Source organism: Pan paniscus, chromosome 10 (assembly GCF_029289425.2).
Source record: "Pan paniscus chromosome 10, NHGRI_mPanPan1-v2.0_pri, whole genome shotgun sequence".
In the NCBI taxonomy this organism is placed as follows: Eukaryota; Metazoa; Chordata; class Mammalia; order Primates; family Hominidae; genus Pan; species Pan paniscus.
In genome coordinates this window covers 108,266,030-108,290,833 of record NC_073259.2, presented here as the reverse complement: position 1 = coordinate 108,290,833, position 24,804 = coordinate 108,266,030, and the positions used below count along the sequence as shown (strand labels likewise).

The 24,804-nt window shown below is 38.7% G+C and overlaps 1 protein-coding gene across 2 annotated transcripts; it reads right to left on the bottom strand.

The window, feature by feature from the left end:
• Positions 1–482: 482 nt before the first annotated feature.
• On the bottom strand, positions 483–24,792 carry ACTR6 (actin related protein 6). Of its 2 annotated transcripts, XM_003832604.5 has the most exons (11): positions 24,664–24,792; positions 20,216–20,333; positions 19,529–19,597; positions 17,467–17,590; positions 15,037–15,172; positions 14,894–14,950; positions 12,891–12,989; positions 12,717–12,795; positions 6,342–6,513; positions 4,762–4,900; positions 483–1,122 (listed from the first exon to the last, which is right to left on the bottom strand). In XM_003832604.5, exons 1-11 carry the CDS (start codon positions 24,729–24,731, stop codon positions 993–995), a joined length of 1,191 nt encoding a protein of 396 aa, XP_003832652.1. In that variant the 5' UTR covers positions 24,732–24,792; the 3' UTR covers positions 483–992. The 2 variants fall into 2 exon arrangements, with proteins under 2 accessions (XP_003832652.1, XP_034790221.1); XM_034934330.3 differs by lacking the exon at positions 19,529–19,597.
• Between the last annotated feature and the right edge of the window lie 12 nt (positions 24,793–24,804).

Below are 24,804 nucleotides of genomic sequence, written 5' to 3'. Positions count from 1 at the left end.
TGTTTATTGTGGATCACTGTTTTGCTTTAAAAACAAAATGCTAACATTTGTATCAGGAGTGCTTGAACAGGCCAGGCGCGGTGGCTCATGCCTGTAATCCCAACATTTTGGGAGGCCAAGGCGGGCAGATCACTTGAGCTCAGGAGTTCAACACCAGGCTGGCCAACAAGGCGAAACCCTGTCTCTACTAAAAATACAAAAATTAGCCGGGTGTGGTGGTGGTGGCACATGCCTGTAATCCCAGCTACTCGGGAGGCTGCAGTAGGAGAATCGCTTGAACCTGGGAAGCGGAGGTTGCAGTGAGCCAAGATCACGCCGCTGCACTCCAGCCTGGGTGAGAGAACAAGGCTCCGTCTCAAAAAAAAAAAAAAAAAAAAAAAAAAAAAGTTCTTGAACAACCCGGAGTTAACTTCAAATCTCTTTTCATTCATCCTAAAAAAAATAGTACTTTTATGAGTGAAATAAGATATTCTGCCCACACAGTAGTGGCCAAAAAAACTTTATTAGCTTAGTCTCCACCCTTTTAAATGTACTCTAGGTACAAAATAAACATTATACACATATAAGATCGGTCTTTCCAACTTTAGAATGTATAAATAAGAATGACATTTTAAAATAAAATACTTTAGTCACAGTCACACAAAACTACCTTCTAAGGAAAACTGTCCAGTGAAGCCGTGAAATTTGTGCTTTCAGCTATGAAGAATTAAACTTAAAATGCATTCATTCTTCTTTTAATGAAAAATAACCTACCCTTGGAAACAGCATAAGCATTGTTATGGTAGTCTAGCTCCTAAATGAAAATGTGGACTGAGTTACAGTTTACTGTAGTAACCTACCTAAGAAGCCTTTGAAAATTAGCAATCAATCAAAGTATTTACATAAATTCAAGCCTTTTTCTTAGGACAAAAGGTAACACAGTTCCTTAACCTCTTTTAAAAGGAACTTTGAAATTAAACCTTACGGTCACAACTTTCATTCAAAAATGTTGCTTAAATATCAAATTTCTCTTCACAGACGCTATGTCCATTTTCTTCATAATCTTCTCTTGTTACCACCATATCTTCAAAATCATCATTCTCTGATATCAATTTTCCACCTTCCCAGGCATAAGTAATAGGGCTGAAAATAAAGGTATAAATGAACCCCAGATGATTTTACAGGAAAACTGAAATGCCTGAAACATAAATTACTATTAGGTTGGTGCAAAAGTAATTTGTGTTTTTTTTGCCATTAAAATGTGGCAAGCTCTACCCAACCCAACAGAAAATCGTTTAAGGTACAGAAATAAGCATACATTTCATATGAGTAGAGCAACCCAAAAAGGAAAGGAACCTTGTTCGCTGCTACAAAATAGTAAATATTCCTTTTTCCCTATGTCCTGAATTTATGGACCCTCTAATTCTAAAGAAAAAACAAGAATATAAGCAAAAGATCAAAAGATGCCTAAAAGGAAAAACTGTCATACTGAGTCTAAATTCTGTATGTGGCAAAGATATGTCATCTCAATAATTCTCATAGCAACTCATAAAATAGCTATTACTCCCACTTTCTTTCTTTTTTTTTTGAGACGGAGTCTCACTCTATCGCCCAGGCTGGAGTGCAGTGGTGCAATCTCAGCTCACTGCAACCTCTGCCTCCCAGGTTCAAGCATTTCTCTTGCTTCAGCCTCCCAAGTAGCTGGGACTACAGGCACATGCCACCACACATGGCTAATTTTTTTTGTATTTTTAGTAGAGGTGGGGTTTCGCCATGTTGGCCAGGCTGGTCTTGAACTCCTGACCTCAGGTAATCCACACACCGCGACCTCCCAAAGTGCTGGGATTATAGTCGTGAGCCACCACACCCAGCCTACTCCCACTTTCTAGATTTGGAAAATGAGGCTCAGAGAAGTTAAGTCTGGAACTAGAATTTAGGCTGGAACTAGGATTTAACTCAGAACTGTTTTCACAGTCTGTGCTTTTGCTGCTACACTTTGTTGCCTCTAATAAATGAAACAGAAAACATAGTGTATGATAAACAATTATGTGGGAAGACACAGACAATAGGTAAAATTAGAGCAGGTAAAACATCTAGTTTGGTTTTGCTATCCACAACCAAGGTTATCCTATGTGTTATGACTCAATTCTATTTCTACTATTCTTTTTCCCCAGTTTAGAGTTTCAAATCTGAAAAAGGTAAAGAAAAAAGTTAAATCAATATTTTCTAGCCAAGTGTGGTGGCATATACCTGTAGTCCTAGCTACTTAGGAGGCTCAGGCAGGAGGATTGCTTGGACCCAGGAGTTCAAAGTTGCAGTGAGCTATGATCACACAAGTGACAGAGGGAGACTTTATCTCTATTAAAACAAAGGTCGGTTATGGTGGCTCATACCTGTAATCCCAGCACTTTGGTAGGTTGAGGTGGGAGGACTGCTTGAGCCCAGGAGTTCAAGACCAGCCTGAGCAACATAGCAAGATCCCATCTCTACCAAAAATTTTAAAAATTAGCCAGGCATGGTGGCTCATGCATGCAGTCCCAGCTACATGGAAGGCTGTGGTGAAAGGATCACCTGAGTCCAGAGGTCAAGGGTGCAGTGAGCCGTGATCACACCACTGCACACCAGCCTGGTAACAGAGCGAGACTCTGTCTCCAAAAAAAAAAAAAAACAAAACCCAAAGCCAGACGCAGTAGCTTACACCTGTAATCTAAGCACTTTGGGAGGCCAAGGCGGGCAGATCACAAGGTCAGGAGTTTGAGACCCGCCTGGCCAACATGGTGAAACCCCATCTCTACTAAAAATACAAAAATTAGCCAGGCATGATGGCATGTACCTGTAGTCCCAGCTATTCGGGAGGCTGAGGCAGGAGAATCGCTTGAACCTGGGAGGCGGAGGTTGTGGTGAGCCAAGATTGCGCCATTGCACTACAGCCTGAGCAGCAGAGTGAGACTCCATCTCAAAAAATAAAAAAAAAATTTAAAAAAATTTAAAAAACCCCCCAAAACCCAACTTGGCTGGGCTAAGGCAGATTACTGAGCCCAGGAGTTGGAGGCCAGCTTGGGTGAAACAGTGAGACTCCATCTCTACAGGAAAAAAAAAAGGTTTTCTTTTCTTTCTTTTTTCCTTCTTTTTTTTTAGAGACGGGGTCAAACACTGTTGCCCAGGCTGGAGTGCAGTGACGCAATCCTAACTGACTGTAACCTCAAACTCCTGGACTCAAGCCATCTCCCTACCTTGGCCACCCAAAGTGGTAGAATTACAGGTGTGAGCCACCAAACCTGGCCAATAAGTGTTTTATTGTATTTATATTTGCATTAAGCTTTCATAAAAATAGATTTATATATAAGTATACACATATATTTATACATATATAAAAGCAGTAGACGCACAATAAAAATTTATTTAATAAAATAATAAGACCTATTTCTGTGGATCCCTTGGCCTGTAATCTGTGCATGCAAGAAAAAAAGCCAATATGCTTTATACTCTTAAGAACATATGAACATTAGTGGTGATAAAAATCATCCCAATATTTTAAAATTGTTTATTCATTTATCTCATAGCTATAAAAGAACGTGATACCAATGAGGGCCTTCTATTAACTTGCTGATTTTGGAAAATTCTACTTTAGCTTTAAAACAAAACTCTAGAATTAAGAGTCAGGTATGTGGGGTCTTGTTTGCAACTCTGCCACTAACACTAGGGGTGAGTTTTTAGACATATATTTTGGGTAAGAAGTCCTCACTCAAGGTAAGAAAACTGGGTTTTAATCTGATCATTGCTATTAACTCACCATAGGGCATTTGCCAACTCACGAGCCCTTGTTTCTTTATTTACAAAATAAGAATATAGAATAGGATGATATGTAAGCCCTTAGAGCTGTAAAATTCTACCTTCTTTTTTTGTTTTTTTTTTTGCAGGGGGGTTTGTTTGTTTGTTTTTGAGACAGAGTCTTGCTGTGTCACCTAGGCTACCATACAGTGGTGCAATCTTAGCTCACACCAACCTCCACCTCCTGGGCTCAAATGATCCTCCTACCTCAGCCTCCTGAGTAGCTGGGACTACAGGTGCACACCAGCACATCCGGCTAATTTTTTGTAGAGACAGGGCTTCACCATGTTGCCCAGGCTGGTCTCAATCTCCTGAACTCAAGTGATCTGCCTGCCTCAGCCTCCCAAAGTGCTGGGATTACAGGCGAGAGCCACTGCGCCTGGCTCTACCTTAGTTTATTTTAACCACTAAAGTGGAAGTGATGATATGCACTTTTTCTTATATAACACTGTACAGGGTAGACATAAAACAGTTTTGAATTTTAAAAACCTCATTAATAAAAGTCATTTAAAGGAGAATTTTAAAAATTCTAAAACAATTTATGAATTGATAAAACTTATCACAATGGTTCAATTATTCAATTTCTATTCCTGACAGAAACTGTCAATAAATAATACATCTCAGATAAATCATATAGACAATAACCTGATTGCTTTGCCTATAAAAATCTCTTAGGACCAAGGCTGATTTACTACATGGGAGTAATCACCCCATATACTTAATTGAGCACCCATTGTGTACGAAACATTATGGTTGGCACTTTACATACTTCCATTTAATTTAGTGAAATGTAAGGTTTATCATTTCAATTTTTGAAAGAAGAAAAATGAATATTCAGCAGGTGAAATGAACCTGCCACGGTGGGAGAGCCAGGTTTTAAACTCAAGTCAACAGACCACCTTTTCTACATGCGGACTTCCATGTTTCGTTTCTATATAAAACAACACTTACTTTTCAGGCAGCACAACAGAAACATCATAATCTGTTGGAGTAAGACATCGAACTTCTGAGTAAACCCGATCCCTAAATCCTGGGAAAAGGGAATTTCCTCCTGTCAAGACAATGTTCTTAAAAAAATGCGGCTGCATTTCTTTAAAAGAAGAAAAGGAGAAGGAAAGGAAAAAAGGCATTAGAAAATCTGTTTACTTTTCTGGAAAGATGTGGATGAGGGATCAGATAAGAAGCAATTAGGGATTACAGTTACTGGTGGGAAACCAAATAAATTTTCAGGTCCATTCTAAGATTTGTAATGAGGTTACAGTTTATACAAATAAAGACATGAAACAGTGAAAAATGACCACATAGATCTTTAAAAGAAAAACCTAAGGTGAGGGGGGTAAACTACTGGCTACTTACTATACACTCATGTAAGCCATATATAAATGAGTGACACCGTAGTAAAAAAAACAGTTGGTAATTATAATTATTCTTCTCTAAAATGGAAGGGGGGTGGTTCTTGCTGTAGGCTGAGACTGTGAGCTACCACAAGGATGAAAACGAGGTCTTTCATGACATTTGAACTTACAAGCCCAAATCTCCACATTATCTCATTGAGGCAAACATGCATGTTGTGCAATACTTACCTTTGATAGTTAAAAACACTCATAAACTATGTTTAAAGAAGGGATCTAAGTATGAACACTCATTAAAGTTACATGATAGCAAATGTTAAGTATTAAAAGCCTTCAAAACACCACTGGAAAATCCATCAGGAATTAACAGGTATGGGCCGTCCAACCTAATGTTTCTGTTCAGTAAAACAAGGGCAGAGTTTCCTTATATTGACCTCGAGTCTCACTCTGCCATGACCTTAAAGCAGTGTAGTACAAAATGTTGTACACATCATGACTGCAACTTTATATAAAATGTGAAATATGAAAATAGCTGTGAAATAATTATGTATGGATAGCATTATGTTTTTCTTTTTCTTTTTTTTTTTTAATGAGAGGAAAGCACATGGCCTGTGCTAGATTTTCTCCAATGCCTACTTCTTGCGAACCAGGGAGATAGTAAAGTACCCTAAAACTCTGGAACATTATTTACTTAAGGCATGTTTCAGGAGAATCCAGAAATCACTATGAAGCACCATATTCCAATCTCTTTAAAGTTAATCCTGTATGTTACTCTAAATATAGCAGAAAGAATAAGTCAGTCTACCAATAGCTGAAAACCATTAAATTGTTACATTATAAATTTATATTCTGTACAGATCTGGGTTAAATTAAAACTTTCCTAAAATGGATATGGCAATTTAATGCTCATGGAGAGATACATTTCTTCAAGTTTAAATGGACCATAATGATTTTTCCTTATCGAATTTATAATCACAAAAAAAGATAAAAGAAAAGAAAAAAACTTATAATCAAAGATGAATCAAGAATTATATAAATGCATTATGGGATCTACAAATCTCTGCAAATAAAACAGACTCACCAATTTGCCTGAAATTATTTAGAGGAAACAGGGTTCACAGGGCTTATGATGTTTTTAAAACAATTATAATTCTTTAGTATTTTACTCTATTTATGTACCTTCAGGTAGATTTTGAATTGAATAGACAATAGCTTCTGGAATTCCCATTTCTTGAATGCCTATATCAGAAGGATTAAAGAGTATTTCTGGAACAGCAAATCTCTCATTGGCCAAACGAAGAATTTGTTCCCCAGATTTGTATTTTCCACTCAACACCATCTCTTCCCTTGGCTTAAAGACAAAGAAGATTAAAAGTTTAAGCTATATTATCTAGCTCACATGACTAATAATTAGTAATATGCAATAATATATATGCAATAATATATTAATAATATATTAATAATATTCTTGGAAGTTTCAGGATTCTCAAAATTTAGAAGAATGTGTGGCTGCCTTTACTGTTGCCAAAATCACACAAAACACAACTAAATAATTACTGACGCTAATATGGCTGTTCCTTCAAAGATAATTTGGCAGCTTTATTCCACACACTTTAAAATACAAAGAGGGCCAGGTGCCCTGGCTCACACCTGTAATCCCAGCACTTTGGGAGGTCAAGGCGGATGGATCACTTGAGCCCAGGAGTTCAAGACAGCCTGGGAAACATAGCGAGACCCCCGTCTCTTAAAAAACAAAAAAAAAATTAAAATACAAAGAAAAAAAGGAGGAGAGACAAGAGAGAACTTCATAATCTACCTATAATGGTACAATGATTCTAGTTTCTAGGGAACAAAGAACACATTCTAAATAAAAAACATTTACTATGTCTTGTGTTTCTAGTACTGTCTACTTTCACTCCCCTAATTTAGGTGTTTACTGGATATGTGGCTCTATTCTATTAGGATTCCCCCTTTCCCTTCTGGAAAGAGCCTACATCTCTACATTTCTTTAATATGTATTCAATCTCTATTCAAAATTAGTTTCCAAATGATGTAAGCAAGTCCATGGTCCTTATCCTTGAACTTACCTTATAATGCTAACTTTATATGAGGCCTGTGTATAACAAACTTTAAACAACCATGACTCATATTTTCTTGTTATTTATTTTCTGCTAACCCACCCAATCTGTGAGCTGTAGTGCTGAGGGGGTTGCAAAAATAATCTCCTTCCACAATATTCTAAATCATTAAAATAATGGTCCCTCTCAATTTTACAACCATCAGCTTTCCTAGATTCAGGTAAAGACACTCATTTCATTTGACTTATAAATGCAGTTGTCCTCCCATAAAAGGATAGGTCCCTTAATATAATCAGCCATCTACTCTCTATTCAGATTTCAGCTTCCTGAGAGGTTTTCTCTGCTTCCCAAATAAAAAGATCCTTCACTATTCTCTATCACCCTATCTTATCCTTCATAGCTTATATTGTTCACCATCACATATCCACTAACTATCATAAAAAAGTACCTGGCACACAGTAGATACTCCATGAATTCTTGAATAATAGTAAGCAAGACAGCAACATGTCATTCATTAAACATATTACATACATTATCCCACTGAACTCTCATATAACCCTGTAACACGGGCATATTTTCCTTTTAAATTAATGATGCAATTGGGCTCTGCAAGGCTACATTACTTGCTCAAAGTTATTCATATCATAATCCAAAGCACATACAAAATATTCCTTCCACGATACTACCACTCATAACCTGGATATAAATGGTTAGATTTTGATCATTTGGGAATTCCATGCTCAAAACATTATTCTAAAATAAAAAATATCCTGAAAATTATACAGTATTCACAAATACTCCAGGAAGAACAGAAAACTATAAATCACTTTTAACCCAGAAACTATAAATCACTTTTAACCCAAAATATTGTTATATAGTAACAAAGAGAAGAATATTATGCCTCATAGAAGTATTCTTCCTTCTCAAGCAGAATGGAAAATATTTTCTATGAATTTACAAATTCATTAAATTCCAGCCATTCACTGACTTGAGTTTAAGGGATATAACTCATTTTGTCAACATTCAAAATAACCTGAGATAGTTGCAGATTTAGGAATTTCAGTTGACAAAACATTAGAGGTTATCTAGTTTATAGCCCTGATTGACAGAAGAGGATCATGTGACTTATTCTAGATTAAATGACTAACTAGGAGAGAGAGCCAGAACTAGACATCCTTGTTAAATGTTAGCACTAAAGCCATTAACCATCAACAAGTAATCTGGAGGCTGGGCACACTGGCTCACGCCTATAACCCAGCACTTTGGAGGCCAAAGCGGGAGGATCACTTGGGCCCAGGAGTTGAGGCTAGCCTGGGCAACATAGATGAGCGTGGTACCTCGTCTCTACAAATAACTTTTTAAAAACTTAGGCGTGGTTTATATTATATATTTATATAATATATATTTATAATAATATATATTATATATTTATATAATATATATTATATAATATATATTATATAATATAATATATTATATAATATATATTATATTAATATATATTTATATAATATATTATATTATAAATATATATTTATATAATATATATTATATATTATATATAATATAATATATTATATAATATATAATAATATATATTATATAATATATTATATATTATATAATATATATTATATAATATATATTATATATAATATATATTTATATATATATATTAATATAATATATTATTAATATATTATTCCATCTGTGGTCCCAGCTACTTGGGAGGCTAAGGTGGGAGGATCACTTGAGCTTGAGAGGTCAAAGCTGCAGTGAGCTGTGATCACACCACTGTGCTCCAGCCTGGGCTATAGAACAAGACTCCGTCTCAAAACAAACAAAAAGTTAGTTCCAGCACAATTAAAGAAATGATCAGTGTTATGTTATACTGGCTCTGCAGAAAGTGGTAATCCATGATGAGGACGATTTTCTCAATTTAGGTCAGTCGAATTCATTATACATTAGTAGGCTTCCTCTTTCTGATAAGAAAGAAAACTGGAATTTCTATTGGTTGTTATCTGTAATGATATTACAGGCCTAGTTTTATTGCTATTGTTACTACCATTAGTGCTAGAAAATCAAGTATGTAACTTCCCCCAGCTACTTAAAAATATTCTTGAAACTATCAAAATTCAAGTGTTAACAAAACCCTACGAATAAAGGCTCTCAAATAAATATTTATTTTAATCAAGTATTAAAATCAAAACAATATAAAAAATTCCAATATATAAAATATAACTGTTTCTAAATCTTTAAAAAATTATTAAGATGATTTAACACAGACTGAATAAGGTGTACATTTTAACGAAATTGACAAAGATTAAACCATTCTTTCTACAATAAACATTTGCGGTAACACTGTATCATCTGCCAAAAGCCCAGTTCCAACTGACTTTGTCCACTCATCTGCTATTAAAATACACATTATATATGAGAATCAGCAACAGAGTGTATCCTGAGTAAATGAAGCCCACTGTCCATAACCAGATTCTGTTCACAAGGTCAAAGGCCAATAAAAAACCTTATATGGCTTCTGCCTTTTCTAAAGATGAGTAAAGTAATGGTCAACTGGGAGAATAACCACACCTCTACTGGCTTATTGCATAAGGTACTCACTTGAGAAAACACGGCTTATGATTTGGCAAGGAAGAAACTGGCAGAGTTTAGAAGAAAATGTCCAATAAACAAATAGGTTGTAATTTGCAGGGAAGGAGAGTTTTTCTAAAAAGAAAGATTTCCTAGTTGACTATCCAATCATCTGGAAGAGGTTTTAAGTTTTCAAACTTATGAAACAGGCAATTCTAGGAAGAGGAACTGAGAACACGGACACAGGTTTTGTTTTGTTTTGAAGTGCCCCAAGAGATTCCAATGATCAGTCAGATTTGAGGAGACTGGAAATCACTGAGACTTTACTCAGATCCATCTCTGTAAAAATCAGGATTACTTTACCCCTATTAACCCTACAGAGTACCATAAAATTTCCACAAGGTATCAGCTATAAAATATGACAATAATCAAATGTGCCTAGTAAGAAAGAGGTTTGGTATTTAAATGTTTGGGGCAGTTTTTCTTGTCTTGTGAAGAAGAAAAAAAATACACCTTCTGTATCTTAGCCAGGACTTGGGCTTCCAGTTTCTCTCTACCTGATACATGCCCAGGCAACTTTATCCCATCATCTATCTCAATTCCCATTTCTGAAAGCCAGCCTAGGTCCTTTCATAAGGATCTGTTTCACTTTTTGTTTTTTGTTTCTTTTGTTTTTAAAGAGACAGGATCTGGCTCTGTTGCCCAGCTCTGGAGTGCAGTGAAATGATCATAGTTCACTGTAACCTCAAATTCATGGGCACAAGCAATCCTCCCAACTCGGCCTCCTGAGTAGCTAGAACTACAGGTGTGTGACACCATGCCCAGCTAATTTTAATTTTTTTTTTTTTTTGTAGAGACAGGGTCTCACTTTGTTGCTGAGCCTGGTCTCAAACAATCCTCCCACTTCAGCCTCCCAAAATGCTGGGATTATAGGTAGGTGTGTGCCACCACACACAGCCATAAGGATCTGTTTCTAAGAACATAAAAGGATGACTTCAGTTTTATAAGACCCCAAGTAGTCTCTGAACTCTGATTCATACTTCACCTCAATAATCTGGCTCAAAAAAATTCACTTTTGTTTTCAGGCATACTAAGTATAAATAATTATATAAAACCCATGTATTCACCAACCAGCTTAATGTAACTTTACAGATAAGCTGACACTCTCCTAATTTAGTATTTTATCATTCACATACATAGTTTTTTATACTTTTACTTCATATTTAAGTATACCTTAATAACATATTATTATTCTCACCAAAAAGAGAACATAATTATTCTGCATAGACTAAAAGTGTACATAGCTTTCTAAAATGTGCTTTTCTGTGAAAATCAGATTTCTGAGATTTGTCCATGCTGTTTATATAAGCTCTACTTGATTTCACTACTGCTTATTATTTTACTATACGAACATATCAAAAATTAATCTCCTTCCATTAGTGGATATTTAGGCAGGTCTCAATTTTTCATTATTTTAAAGTACACTGCAATGAATATTATCATAAATGTCTCCTTGTACAAATGTGCTTATGTTTCTGACCAAAGATTTTTAACTTCCCAACAGTCCTCATCAGGTTGGTAACCAGAAATGCAAACTTCACATTTACCTAAACACAGAAGTAATTTTATCTGAGCTGATAAAAGATAAATAGAAATTATTTTGACATCCATGATAAACTGCTTCTCAACACTTTGAAATGCCATTGTATTTTGCCCTTTTCTAATCTAATCATACCAGACCAAACAGAAGTAGAATTTGGCCCTAGGTCAGCTATGTCAATAATTTTCACAATGGGAAAATAACCAATTTCTAACTCAATTTAAACTAATTTTTAAGTAAACAAAAATGGGTTAGCCATAATATACATAATGATACTATTTATCTCCAGATTTGCCCTATGTGCTATCTTTTGGCTGATAGTTCTTTTTCTAAATAAATTTACTAAGAAATTTATTAATCAAATTTCACTTTTGCTGGGTGAAATGGCCAGCAGGAAGGTAGTAATCAACAACTCTCGAAGGCCCAAGGAGCTGTGGCTCACGCCTGTAATCCCAACACCTAGGAGCCAAGGCAGGAGGATCATTTGAGCCCAGGAGTTCAAGGTCAGCCTAGGCAACACTGTAGGACCCCACCTCTACAAAAAATACAAATATGAACCAGGCGTGGTGGCACATGCCTGCAATCGCAGCAACTCTGGAGGCTGAGACAGGAAGATCACTTGGGCCTGGGAGGTAAAGGCTATAGTGAGTGCTGTGATCGCACCATTGCACTCTAGCCTGGGTGAGAGTGAGATGTTGTCTCAAAAAAAACCAAAAAAACAAAACAAACAAAAGAAAAGCAACTCTCTAAGGCCCTGCCAATCCCAGCTGGATGTGAAATTCTTTTTTTTTTTTTTTTTTTTTGAGACAGAGTCTCACTGTGTTGCCCAGGCTGGAGTGCAATGGTGTGATCTCAGCTCACTGCAACCTCCACCTCCCAGGTTCAAGTGATTCTCCTGCCTCAGCCTCCCAAGTAGCTGGGACTACAGGCACCTGCCACCACACCTGGCTAATTTTTTTTGTATTTGTAGTAGAGACGGGGTTTCACTATGTTGGCCAGGCTGGTTTTGAACTCCTGACCTAGTGATCCACCTGCCTCAGCCTCCCAAAGTGCTGGGATTACAGGTGTGAGCCACGGTGGCTGGCCTAAATGAAATTCTTTTCAAATCTAACTGAGGTGATCACTTGAAATATCACTGATTTTTTTTTTTTTTTAAATTTTATAATAGAGACAGGGGCTTGCTTTGTTGCCTAGGCCAGTCTCTTAACTCCCATCTTAGCCTCCCCAAGTGCTGGGATTATAGACAGGAGCCACAGCAACCAACCATTGATGGTTTTTAAAAATTACCTTACAAAAGCCCTTTTTAATTGTACTGAAGTCAGGCAAGACATAGTCTATCATTACTGTATTTTCTTCTCCTTTCAACCTGGAAAACAAAATTGAGATTTATGAAATATTCTAATTATGTGTAACATCCCCTAACAATCTACTTTCCAATTCTTAGATTGTCATTATACATACTTTGCAATATCCATGTCTCTATAAAAATCCTGAGACACATAGCATACATCTTCTTTCACTTGATTAATCACATGTGTTTCATCCATAACATGTAGCTGCCTAACAGAAATAAAAGTTGTAAAATTTGAAGCAGAAACAATTAAACATAATTTATAATTATCTGAAATTTTTTTCTGGAATTAAATTTTCAGGTAACTGATTTTTTGAAATTTTAAATTCTTGAATGTGTAAAATAATTTTAACTTTATGGAATACTGTCACTTCCATTAATTTCCACAGTATTCCTCTGAGGGTAGGTATTAGTCTAGTTTATAGGTAAGGAAACTGAAAACAAAGATGTTAAGTGGGGTTTATCTAACTAAAGATCAAACATTCCCCCGCAAACCATTCTGAATAGAATCTTGCTACAATGCCTTAACTCTATGCACTTTCTTTTCTGATTATATTAAGTATTGCTGAGTCAGCACACAGTACCAAGCACATACAAGCGGTTCAATAAATGTTTGACTGAGGGTGAAGCTTAAACATTGGCTTACTATAGAAATAAAGATGTTTAAAAATAAACAAAAACTTTTCCACCTCCCAAAGTGCTGGGATTACAGATGCGAGCCACTGCACCTGGCCATAATTATTTTTAATGAAAAAATGGCTAAATGTATGGCATGACTGGGTGTGGCCATCCCAGTATTCATTCTCCCACCAGTATCTTTAAAACATATATATATATATTTAAAGCTGACATGTAATAATTGTACATATTTCTCAGGTACACAGTGATGTTTTGCTGGGAGCTGTGGCTATGCCTGTAATCCCAGCACTTTGGAAGGCTGAGGCAGGAGGACAGCTTAAACCCACGAGTTTAAGGCCAGCTTGGGCAACATAGTGAGAACCTGTTTCTACGAAAAAATACAAAAATTAGCCAGGTGTGGTAGCACATGCCTGTGGTCCCAGCTACTTGGGAGGCTGAGGCAGGATAATTTCTTGAGCCAAGGAGTTGAGGATGCAGTGAGTAATGAACACACCACTGCACTCCAGCCTGGGTGACAAAGACCCTGTCTCAAAATCAAAAAGAAACCCACACAGTGCATCAGATCAGGATAACTAGAATACTCATCATCTTCAACACTTATCCATTTTTGTGTATTGGTAACACTCAATATCCTCCTTCTAGTTATCTGAGACTGTAACATTCTTGTCAAGCTCAGGGGCGCGACGTGCAGGTCAGTAATCCCAGCTACTAAGGGAGGCTGAGATGGGAGATCTTTTGAGCCCAGGAGTTTGAGACCAGCATGGGCAACACTGTGAGACCCTGCCTCAAATAACAATAATAGTAATAATAAAATTGTAAAAAGAAAACAAACAAAAAGAAACTAACATTCTTCAGATAACAAACATATAGTGATGGAAAGCCAATTAGTGGTTGCCAGGGGTCAGCGACACAGTCAGGGAGCAAATACAAAGGAGTAGGGCACATAGGGGAGCAAAGGGATCCTGATGGTATGATACCATCCAAAGTTAATGTAACAAGAAATTGAGATTTAAGAATTCTACTTATGTGTTAAACACAATAAAATTAATAATAGTAGCATAAGTTATGTTAATGTACAACATTTACAATTTTTTTTTTTTTTTTGAGAGAGAGAGAGTCTCACTTTGTCACCCAGGCTGGAGTGAAGTGGCGCGATCTCGGCTCACTGCAACCTCCACCTCCTTGTTCAAATGATTCTCATGCCTCAGCCTCCCGAGTAGCTGGGATTACAGGTGTGTACCACCACACCTGGCTAATTTTTGTATTTTTAGTAGAAGTGGGGTTTCACCAGGTTGCCCAGGCTGGTCTCGAACTCCTGGCCTCAAGTGATGCACCCACCTCGGCCTCCCAATGTGCTGGCATTACAGGCGTGAGTCACAATGCCTGGCCTTAAAAGTAAGGAATAATCTTAAATTACTGTAAAAGGTTCCTCCCCAGAGCCCCATCCTCCCAAAGAATCAAAGCTAAGCATCACCTGTAAGATATGATCTCCTTTAGATGATTGGTTAAGAGTTTTCCTCCCACATTTATCCTGAAAGGGGAGAACTCAAATTTAATTATCGCACATATCATTCTGTTTAATCTTTAGAAACAACATGAAAATTAAATGCAACTCACCGAATAATTGCTTCTTTTTTCTTTTTACTTCTACAATAAGGAACTATATGTGTAAAGGAATATCCACTATCAACAATGATACAGCATAATTCGGAAGGATTATCTCGGAAATACCTATGTGCACTGAGAGCCCCAGCTATTTAAAAAAAGATAAAAAAAGTGAACAAAAATATAACACTAATTTAAAGCAATTAAAAAGGTAGGAAACAAAGACAAGCACCAAGACAAAAATGTTCCCTTTATTACAAGAAAAATGTTAATTTATAATACTATTCATAACTGTCAAAAGATCTTTATTGTGTTTATACTTTAAAACACCACACTTACATGGTAAACATAATAAAAATTTGGTATCCGTTTTTAAAGGTAAATATTCACTCCATAGTTTAAAAGAATTACTACAACAGCAGCTCATTTTTACTGATCATTTATTACATGCCAGACTCTATTCTAAAATCTGTATAATGAGTGTGCGTGTTAATACTCAAAACAATTCCATTTTACAGATAAGGAACCTGAAGCTCAGAGAAGTAAAGTAATGTGCTCAAAGTCACACAGTTAGGAAGTACCAGAGCCAGGATTCAAACCTAGGCAGTAGGTTGAGACCTCAGAACTATTGACATTGGGGGTTGGATAACTCCTTGTTGTAGAGGGCTTTCCTATGCGTTGTAGGATGTTTAACAGCATCTTGGCCTCTACCCATGAGATGCCAGTAGCACCTTCCCGGTGGTAACGATCATGGCACACTGCAACCTCCACTTCCCGGGCTCAAGTGATCCTCTTGCCTCAGCCTCTCCAGTAGCTGGGACTGTACACATGCACCACCATGCCTGGTTAATTTTTTAATTTTTCTTTTGTAGAGATGGAGTCTCACTATGTTGACCATCTAGCCTAAAGTGGTCCTGCTGCCTTGGCCTCCCAAAGTTCTGGGATTACAGGCATGAGCCACTACACCTGGCTGAGATTGTGCCCTTAACCACTGCCCATACTGCTGCTTATATGGACTTAAATTCTGAAAGTTAAATATTTAAATACTTTCATTGTACCCAACCATGTCATGTAATCTAAGCCTGTAATAAACTTGCTTCTAGATGATATTTACAGATTGTTCTCCCTCACACTGGCAGCCTGAGCTACTAACATTATTTCAAACAATAAGAATTCGGCCTGGAGCCGTGGCTTATGCCAATAATCCCAGCACTTTGGGAGGCCAAGGCGGGAAGATGACTTCAGTCCAGGAGTTCGAGACCAGCCTAGGCAACAAAATGAGACCCTGTCTCTACAAAAAATAAATAAATCAGCCAGATGTGGCAGCACATACCTGTGGTCCCAGCTACTTGGGAGGCTGAGGCGGGAGGATCCCTTGAGCCCAGGAGGTGGAGGCTACAGTGAGCCATGTTCGTGCCACCACACTCTAGCCTGGGCAACAGAGCAAGACCCTGACTTAATAAAAACAAACAAACAAACAAACAATAATAATTGCAAACACATAAATGACAGGAAAGATAACTACCTCAGAATCTTTCAGAAATAAGAAATATGTGGCCAGTAACTTCATTAGAAGAAGTATTAGTAAAAAGATAAAATGAGAGATGTCTGACTATATAATCTCTAAGGGTCCATTTAGTTTTAAGATTCCAAAACTTGCGCAGTGGCTCATGCCTGTAATCCCAGCATTTTGGGAGGGCAAGGCGGGTGGATCACTTGAGATCAGGAGTTCAAGACCAGCCTGACCAACATGGTTAAACTCCATCTCTACTAAAAATACAAAATTAGCCAGGCATGGTGGCGAACGCCTGTAATCCCAGCTACTTCGGGGGCTGAGGCAGGAGAATTGCTTGAACCCAGGAGGTGGAGGGTGAGCAGAGATTGCTCCATCGCACACCAGCCTGGGCAACAAGACCAAAACCCCGTCTCGGGAAAAAAAAAAAAGAAAAAGAAAAATCCAAGTCTTATTTCCTTCAAATCTAAAAAATGCCACATAGTATTCTGGAACTTTAAGAGTTTCTTTACTTGGTTCATATCCATATTCAAGCTTCACATAATTCAATTTCTTTTTTTTTTTGGAGACAGGATCTCACTCTGTCACCCAGGCTGGCACGATCATAGCTCACTGCGGCTTCAACCTCCCAGGCTCAAATGATCCTCCTGCCTCAGCTTCCTAAGTAGCTGGGACTACAGGTGCGTGTCACCATGCCCAACTAATTTTTCTATTTTTTTGTAGAGACAGGGTTTCACCATGCTGCCCAGGCTGATCTCAAATCCTAAACTCAAGTGATCTACTCACCTCAGCCTCCCAAACTGATGGGGTTACAGGTGTTAGCCACTGTGCTAGCCAAGAATGCCACTTAATATTTTGGGACTTTATGAGTATTACCCTATTCATATCCATAGTCATATAACTCAATTTCAGTGAAAACTTGAACTCACCATTTACTCTTAATACTGCTTGAAACTGGTATTCTTCAAATAGAATTTCATTCATTGATTCTTGAATTGAAGTGAAGTTAAAGTATGGTTCAGTGATAATAATATTAGTATCTAAAAAATCAACCTATAGGAGAAAACATTCCAAAATGTTTCATAATTTGTAATGATAATTAACACTTGTTTTACATGTACAAACAAATTTATTTAATCCTCACAATAATCGTGATAAGTCTTATTACTATCCCCATTTAATAGATGAGCAAACTGAGGCACAGAAAAGTTAAATAAGTGACCAAGTTCATAGAGCTATTTAATGACATAGGTAAGATTTGAATCCAGGGAGTCTAGTTACAGAATCCATGTTCTCGACTATTATGCAATTTTACTTCTGTTAGAGGTAGCATTAATAAAATGTTACCAGCCTGGCACAGTGGCTCATACCTGTAATCCCAGCACTTTGGGAGGCTGACGTGGAAGGATTGCTTGAGGCTAGGAATATGAGACCAGCCTGGGAAACATAGCAAGACCCCACCTCTACTAAAAAAATAATAATAATAATAAATAAAAATTAACAGGGCATGGCGGTGCATGCCTGTAGTCCTGGCTACTTAGAAGGATAAGGTAGGCTAATTGCTTCAGCCTGGGAAATTGAGGCTGCAGTGAGCCATGATTGTGCAACAGAGCAAGACTCTGTCTCTAAAAAATGAAAGAAAATGTTACCATAAAATTGTTTAAAGACAATTATAGAAACATTAATGAATGATACAACAAATATTGGGGCTGTTATGTTTCTAAATGAAAGGAAAACAAGGTCAGGCACGATGGCTCAGCTTGTAATCCCAGGACTTTGGGAGGCTGAGGCAGGCAGATCACCTGAGGTCAGGAGTTCCACACCAGCCTGGCCAACACGGTGAAACCCCATCTCTACTAAAAATACAAAAAAAAAAAAAAAAAAAAAAGAGCCAGGTGTGGTGGCGCGTGCCTGTAATCCCAGCTACTCAGGAGGCCAAGGCAGGAGAATCACTTGAACCCAGGAGGCAGAGGTTGCAGTGAGCAGAGATCATGCCACTGCACTGCAGCCTGGGCAACAGAGCAAGACTCCCCCTCAAAAAAAAAAAGAAAAAAAAAGGACAGAACAAGACAAAGACAAAACAAGAGAAGATGGGGCTGGTGCGGTAGCTCACGCTTGGGCGGATTGCTTGAGCCCAGGAGTTTGAGATCAGCCTGGGCAACATGGTGAAACCCCATGTCTATTAAAAAGAAAAGAAAATCATAATAAAAAAAACCTTGCAGATGTTTTATTTATGTATTTATTTATTTATTGAGACATAGTCTTACCCAGGCTGGAATCCAGTAGTGCAATCTCGGCTCACTGCAACCTCCACCTTCCAGGTTCAAGCAATTCTCCTGCCTCAGCCTCCCAAGTAGCTAGGACTACAGGTGTGTGCCAACATGCCTGACTAATTTTTGTATTTTTAGTAGAGACGGGGTTTCACAGTTGGCCAGGCTGGTCTCAAACTCCCGACCTCAAGTGATCCACCCGCCTCAGCCTCCCAAAGTGCCGGGATTACAGGCATGAGCCACCACGCTTGGCCTGCAGATGTTTTAAATTAAAAAAAAAAGGAAAAGGGCAAGATGCTTAAGATATTCAAGTTTATGTAATTCTCTCACACACATTCTTGAGAAGTATTAAAACTTGAACATTTTCTCCTTATACCTATAATCACATTACAGACATTAAAAACACAAAATCCTCTTGTAATATTCATGTATTTAGATATGTAAGCAAAAATGTTTTATTGTGAAAATTAAGATGATATAGTGAATTGATCTAATAATAGAAATCTGAAGTAAAATTTTGAGTTTCATACAGACTATCTTTACTCAACCTCTACTTCAACATGGAAATTTTATTCACTTGCATTTATTATTTATTTTAAAAGTGACTTAAATATGTGCTGAGAACATATTCATAAGTTTATAAATCTTAAAATGTAAATTCTAATTTTTCATTACAATTAAACATGGAAATAGAATTTGAATACATACTCTAATTTGTTACCTGATACATTTCTTTTCCAAAAAGGTAATCCCAAACTTGTCTCTGAACATCCCAATTCACCAAGTAGCCCTAAAAAATGTTTTTATAAATTTAATTATCAAGAATATTTGAATAATTTTTAAAAATCAGATTATAAATATTTGAATAATTTTTAAAAATCAGATTCCAAATCACTGATTTCTATCTATGGTTACCATTTCCGGTGTAATGCTGTATGAATTTCTTTTTTTTAATTAAAAAAAAATTTTTTTTATTATACTTTAAATTCTGGGATACATGTGCAGAACGTGCAGGTTTACTACATAGGTATACTGCTGTATGAATTTCAAACCGATTATGTTAGTATGTTTTTCTCCTTTAAAAAGTTAAAAAACAAACTCACAAATAAGCAATAACTAAAATGTCAGAGGTTCAAAAGACACACCAATATATACAGTTGCCTCCCTATACTTATTTTCTTAAATTAATGTGTGCATACCACTTAGATTTAATGTAAGTAAAAATCAGTACTCACAATAAGTAACTAAATCATGGTCGTTTATTTTTACCCAAACAATTAAATTTTAATTTGGGTTTAATTAGGTTGTAGTTAAAATTTAAGTTACACACAGCCTTTTATATACAATTAAAATTATCTTTAAATTTAGGTCTACAATGCTAGAAATGAAACATAATTAATTGGATTACCTTTTGAAAAGGAAGGATGTAAAAGAGTCCAGAAGGGTCTTTTATTTCATCTATCTGGTTGGCAGTAAAAGTTTTAAGACGTGCTGTTTTTGACCGGAACTGACAATTAGGAATAACCCTGGAAACAAGGAAACAAATAATTATCCCCTAAATATTTAGTTCCTAAAAACATTTTTACTTCACCACCACTCTTGATGCCAAAAGATTAGTGTATCCTAAGATTGGTATATCCAGTGTTTCTCATTCTGTCTTAAAATAATACCAAAGGCTGGGAGTGGGGGCTCATGCCTATAATCCCAGCACTTTGGGAGCAGGATGATTGCTTGAGACCAGGAGTTCAAGACCAGCCTAGACAACATAGCCAGAACCTGTCTCTACAAAAATAAAAAATAAGGCCGGGCATGGTGGCTCACGTCTGTAATCCCAGCACTTTGGGAGGCAAAGGCGGATGGATCACTTGAGGTCAGGAGTTCGAGACCAGCCTGGCCAACAGGGTGAAACCCTATCTCTACTAAAAAAAACACAAAAATTAGCCAGGCATGGTGGTACATGCCTGTAGTCCCAGCCACTAAGGAGGCTGAGGCATGAGAATCAATTGAACCTGAGAGATGGAGGTTGCAGTGGTCTGAGATTGCACCCCTGCACTCCAGCCTTGGCGATGGGGCAAAACTCAGTCTCAAAACTAATAATAAAATAAAACAGAAAGAGAAAAATACGAATCAGGCAGGCATGGTGATGAGCATCTATATTCCTGTCTTCTAGAGGAAGGCTGAGGCAGGAGGATTGCTTGAACGCAGGAGTCTGCAGCTGCAATGAACTGTGATCCCACTACTGCATTCCAGCCTGGGTGGACAGAACAAGGCCCTGTCTCTATTTCAAAATAATAATAACACAAAAATGCCCCTCCCCCATTTTTTTTTAAAGTTCAGTATGTAACAAGTTCTATACTGGATCCTTTCTTTCTCTAATAATCCTCAAGAAATCCTTACAGGTAAGTATTGCTTCCGCCACTGCAGAGGCGAAAGCCAGTGCTTTGGTAAAGGTCCTTGTCTTTCTGGCTTTAACACAGAAAGTCTTAATACCATTTGGATTAAAGATTCACAAGTTAGGCCGGGCGCGGTGGCTCATGCCTGTAATCCCAGCACTTTGGGAGGCCGAGACAGGCAGATCACGAGGTCAGGAGATCGAGACCATCCTGGCTAACACGGTGAAACCCTGTCTCTACTAAAAATACAAAAAACTAGCCAGCCTGGTGGCGGGCGCCTGTAGTCTCAGCTACTTGGAAGGCTGAGGCAGGAGAATGGCGTGAACCCGGAAGGCAGAGCTTGCAGTGAGCCAAGATCACGCCACTGCATTCCAGCCTGGACGACAGAGCAAGACTCCGTCTCAAAAAAAAAAAAAAAAAAAAAAAAAAAAAAAGATTCACAAGTTAAAAATTATGGCCATAAAAATTAAGTTTCCAGCCGGGAGCAGTGGCTCACAGCATGTAATCCCAGCACTTTGGAAGGCGGAGGCGGGCAGATCATGAGGTCAGGAGTTGAAGACCAGCCTGGCCAACATGGTAAAACCCCATCTCTACTAAAAAATATAAAAATTAGCTGGGCATGGTGGTGCATGCCTGTAATCCCACCTACTGGGGAGGCTGAGGCAGGAGAATTGCTTGAACCCAGGAGGCGGAGGTTGCAGTGAGCAGAGATTGTGCCACTGCACTCCAGCCTGGGCGACAGAGCAAGACTCTGTCTCAAAAAAATAAAATAAATTAAGTTCCCATGAAGCCAAAGATCTTCAATCAGCAAGATGCTATAGGGCAGGGATCCCCAACCGCAGGGCTTGTGGTCCGGTACCTGTCTGTGGTCTGTTGGGAACCAAGCCTTCATAGCAAGAGGTGAGCACCAGGGTGGGGAAGGAGGGTGGGGCCGTAAGCATTAACACCTAAATTGCACTTCCTGTCAGATCAGCCATAGCATTAGATTCACATAGGAGCAGGAACCCTATTTTGAACTGTGCATGCAAGGGATATAGTTTGTGCACTTTTTTTGTGAGAATCTAATACCTGAGAATAGTTTCATTTCAAAACCATCACCCACACTCATACCCCCAACCACACGTTAAAATTGTCTTCCACGAAACCAGTCCTTGGTGCCAAAAAGGTTGGAGACTGCTGCTGCTACAGGGTACAGAAGTAGCAACTTTTTTTTTTTTTTTTTGAGACCGAGTCTCGCTTTGTCGCCCCAGGCTGGAGTGCAGTGGCGTGATCTCGGCTCACTGCAAGCTCCGCCTCCCAGGCCCACGCCATTCTCCTGCCTCAGCCTCCCAGGTAGCTGGGACTACAGGCGCCTGCCACTACGCCCGGCTAATTTTTGTATTTTTAGTAGAGACAGGGTTTCGCCGTGTTAGCCATGATGCTCTGGATCTCCTAACCTCGTGATCCACCCACCTGGGCCTCTTGCTGCTTGCCATGAGCTTACAATCTGGTTTGGAAGACAAACTAGAGCCATTATTAATTATACACACATGTATGCATACAAATGTGTCTGTATGTGTATACGAGATGACACTGGGATAATACTGTAAAAAAATGTTTTACACCTGCTTATTTCACTTATAATACTGTCAGCATTTTCTCTACATGTTTAAATGTTCTTTGAAGACATAATTTTTTTTTTTTTTTGAGACGGAGTCTCGCTCTGTCGCCCAGGCTGGAGTGCAGTGGCACGATCTCGGCTCACTGCAAGCTCCGCCTCCCGGGTTCACGCCATTCTCCTGCCTCAGCCTCCCGAGTAGCTGGGACTACAGGCGCCCGCTACCACGCCCGGCTAATTTTTTGTATTTTTAGTAGAGACGGGGTTTCACCGTGTTAGCCAGGATGGTCTCGATCTCCTGACCTCGTGATCCGCCCGCCTCGGCCTCCCAAAGTGCTGGGATTACAGGCGTGAGCCACCGCGCCCGGCCTGAAGACATAATTTTAAGAAGCTGAATTTGTTATCAGTCTCAGGTTGTATTTTGGTGTATTTAGCCAATATGCTATTCCTGATTATTTAGCTTGCTTCCCATTTTTTGGCTGCCTGTATACGATGACTATGAATAATACAAAGCACTTCTAATTAATTCTCTAGGTAATAACAGAATTGCTGTGTCATGGCCGGGCGCGGTGGCTCACACCTGTAATCCCAGCACTTTAGGAGGCCGAAGCAGGCAGATCACGAGGTCAGGAATTCCAGACCAGCATGGCCAATATGGTGAAACCCCCGTTTCTACTAAAAATACAAAACTTAGCCAGGCGTGGTGGTGCGCAACTGTAGTCCCAGCTACTTGGGAGGCTGAGGCATGAGAATGGCTTGAACCCGGGAGGCAGAGGTTGCAGCGAGCCGAGATCGTGCCACTGCACTCCAGCCTGGACAAGAGGGCCAGACTCCCTCTCCAAAAAAAAAAAAAAGTTGCTTTGTCAGCTGGGTGTAGTGGCTCACGCTCCTAATACCAGCACTTTGGGAGGCCAACGCGGGTAGACTGCTTGAGGCCGGGGGCTCGAGACCGGCCTGGCCAACATGATGAAACCCCGTCTCTAACAAAAATACAAAAAATTCGCCGGGAGTGGTGGTGCACGCCTATAATCCCAGCTACTCTGGAGGCTGAGGCGGGAGAATCACTTGAATTCAGGCTGCAGTGAGCTGAGATCGCACCACTGCACTCCAGCCTCGGTGACAATGATAATGATACACATTGCCAAAACGTTTTCCAGAAAGATTGTAACAATTTACACTCCTACTCAGTTTGATTTCCCTCTTTCATTTCTGTTTCAAAAGAAATGAAAAAGAAGGAAAGGAGGGAGGAAGGAAAGAATTTTTTTTAATGCTGTTAATTTGATAAAGGAAAGGCGTGTCTTTAGGTTTGCTTATTTATTCAAACATATATTTTATGACTATACATGTTATGAATGCCATTGTATTAGCAGTACTTCTGTTTAATTGACCTTACCAACTAGGTCGGCCAGTAGGCCAAAGTCTTCAAAGCCTCTAGATCCTAAGACCGTGATTTTTAGACTTTTGGAGGGTCATAGAACCCTTTGAGAATCTAATGAAACCTATAATCTTGTACCCAGGAAAATCCGCATACACCCAAACACCGTGCCCACAGTTTCCAAAGGCTGATGAACTTTACGGACCCTTCTGTCAGGAACGCATCTCTATAAGCCTATTTTCCTTGGCTATTTCCTGTTACGAAATAAAACATATATCCCACTTCCGGGGCCTCGCAGCCCAAAACTAAAACCAAAATCAATTTCAATTCAAAGCATCACAACCACCCACCCAGCTCCAACCAGGGAATCCCTCTGGCTAAGTCAGGGCCGAGCGGGGGTGTCTGCAGTTCATTGATGTCCGGAGATGAAACGTAGCACATGAAACCACTAGGCGTATATATCTTGTCCCTCGGAGAAAGAAAGTACTTACGACACATTTTCATGGCTGTAACCGATTTTGGCGTTGTAAGCTCCATTATCCAGCACTAAGGTCGTCATCTCACCACCAACCACACCGCAGCCGTAGTTGTTTTCCCTTTCCGACCCCTCTGCTCGAGCTTTTTCCGGTACT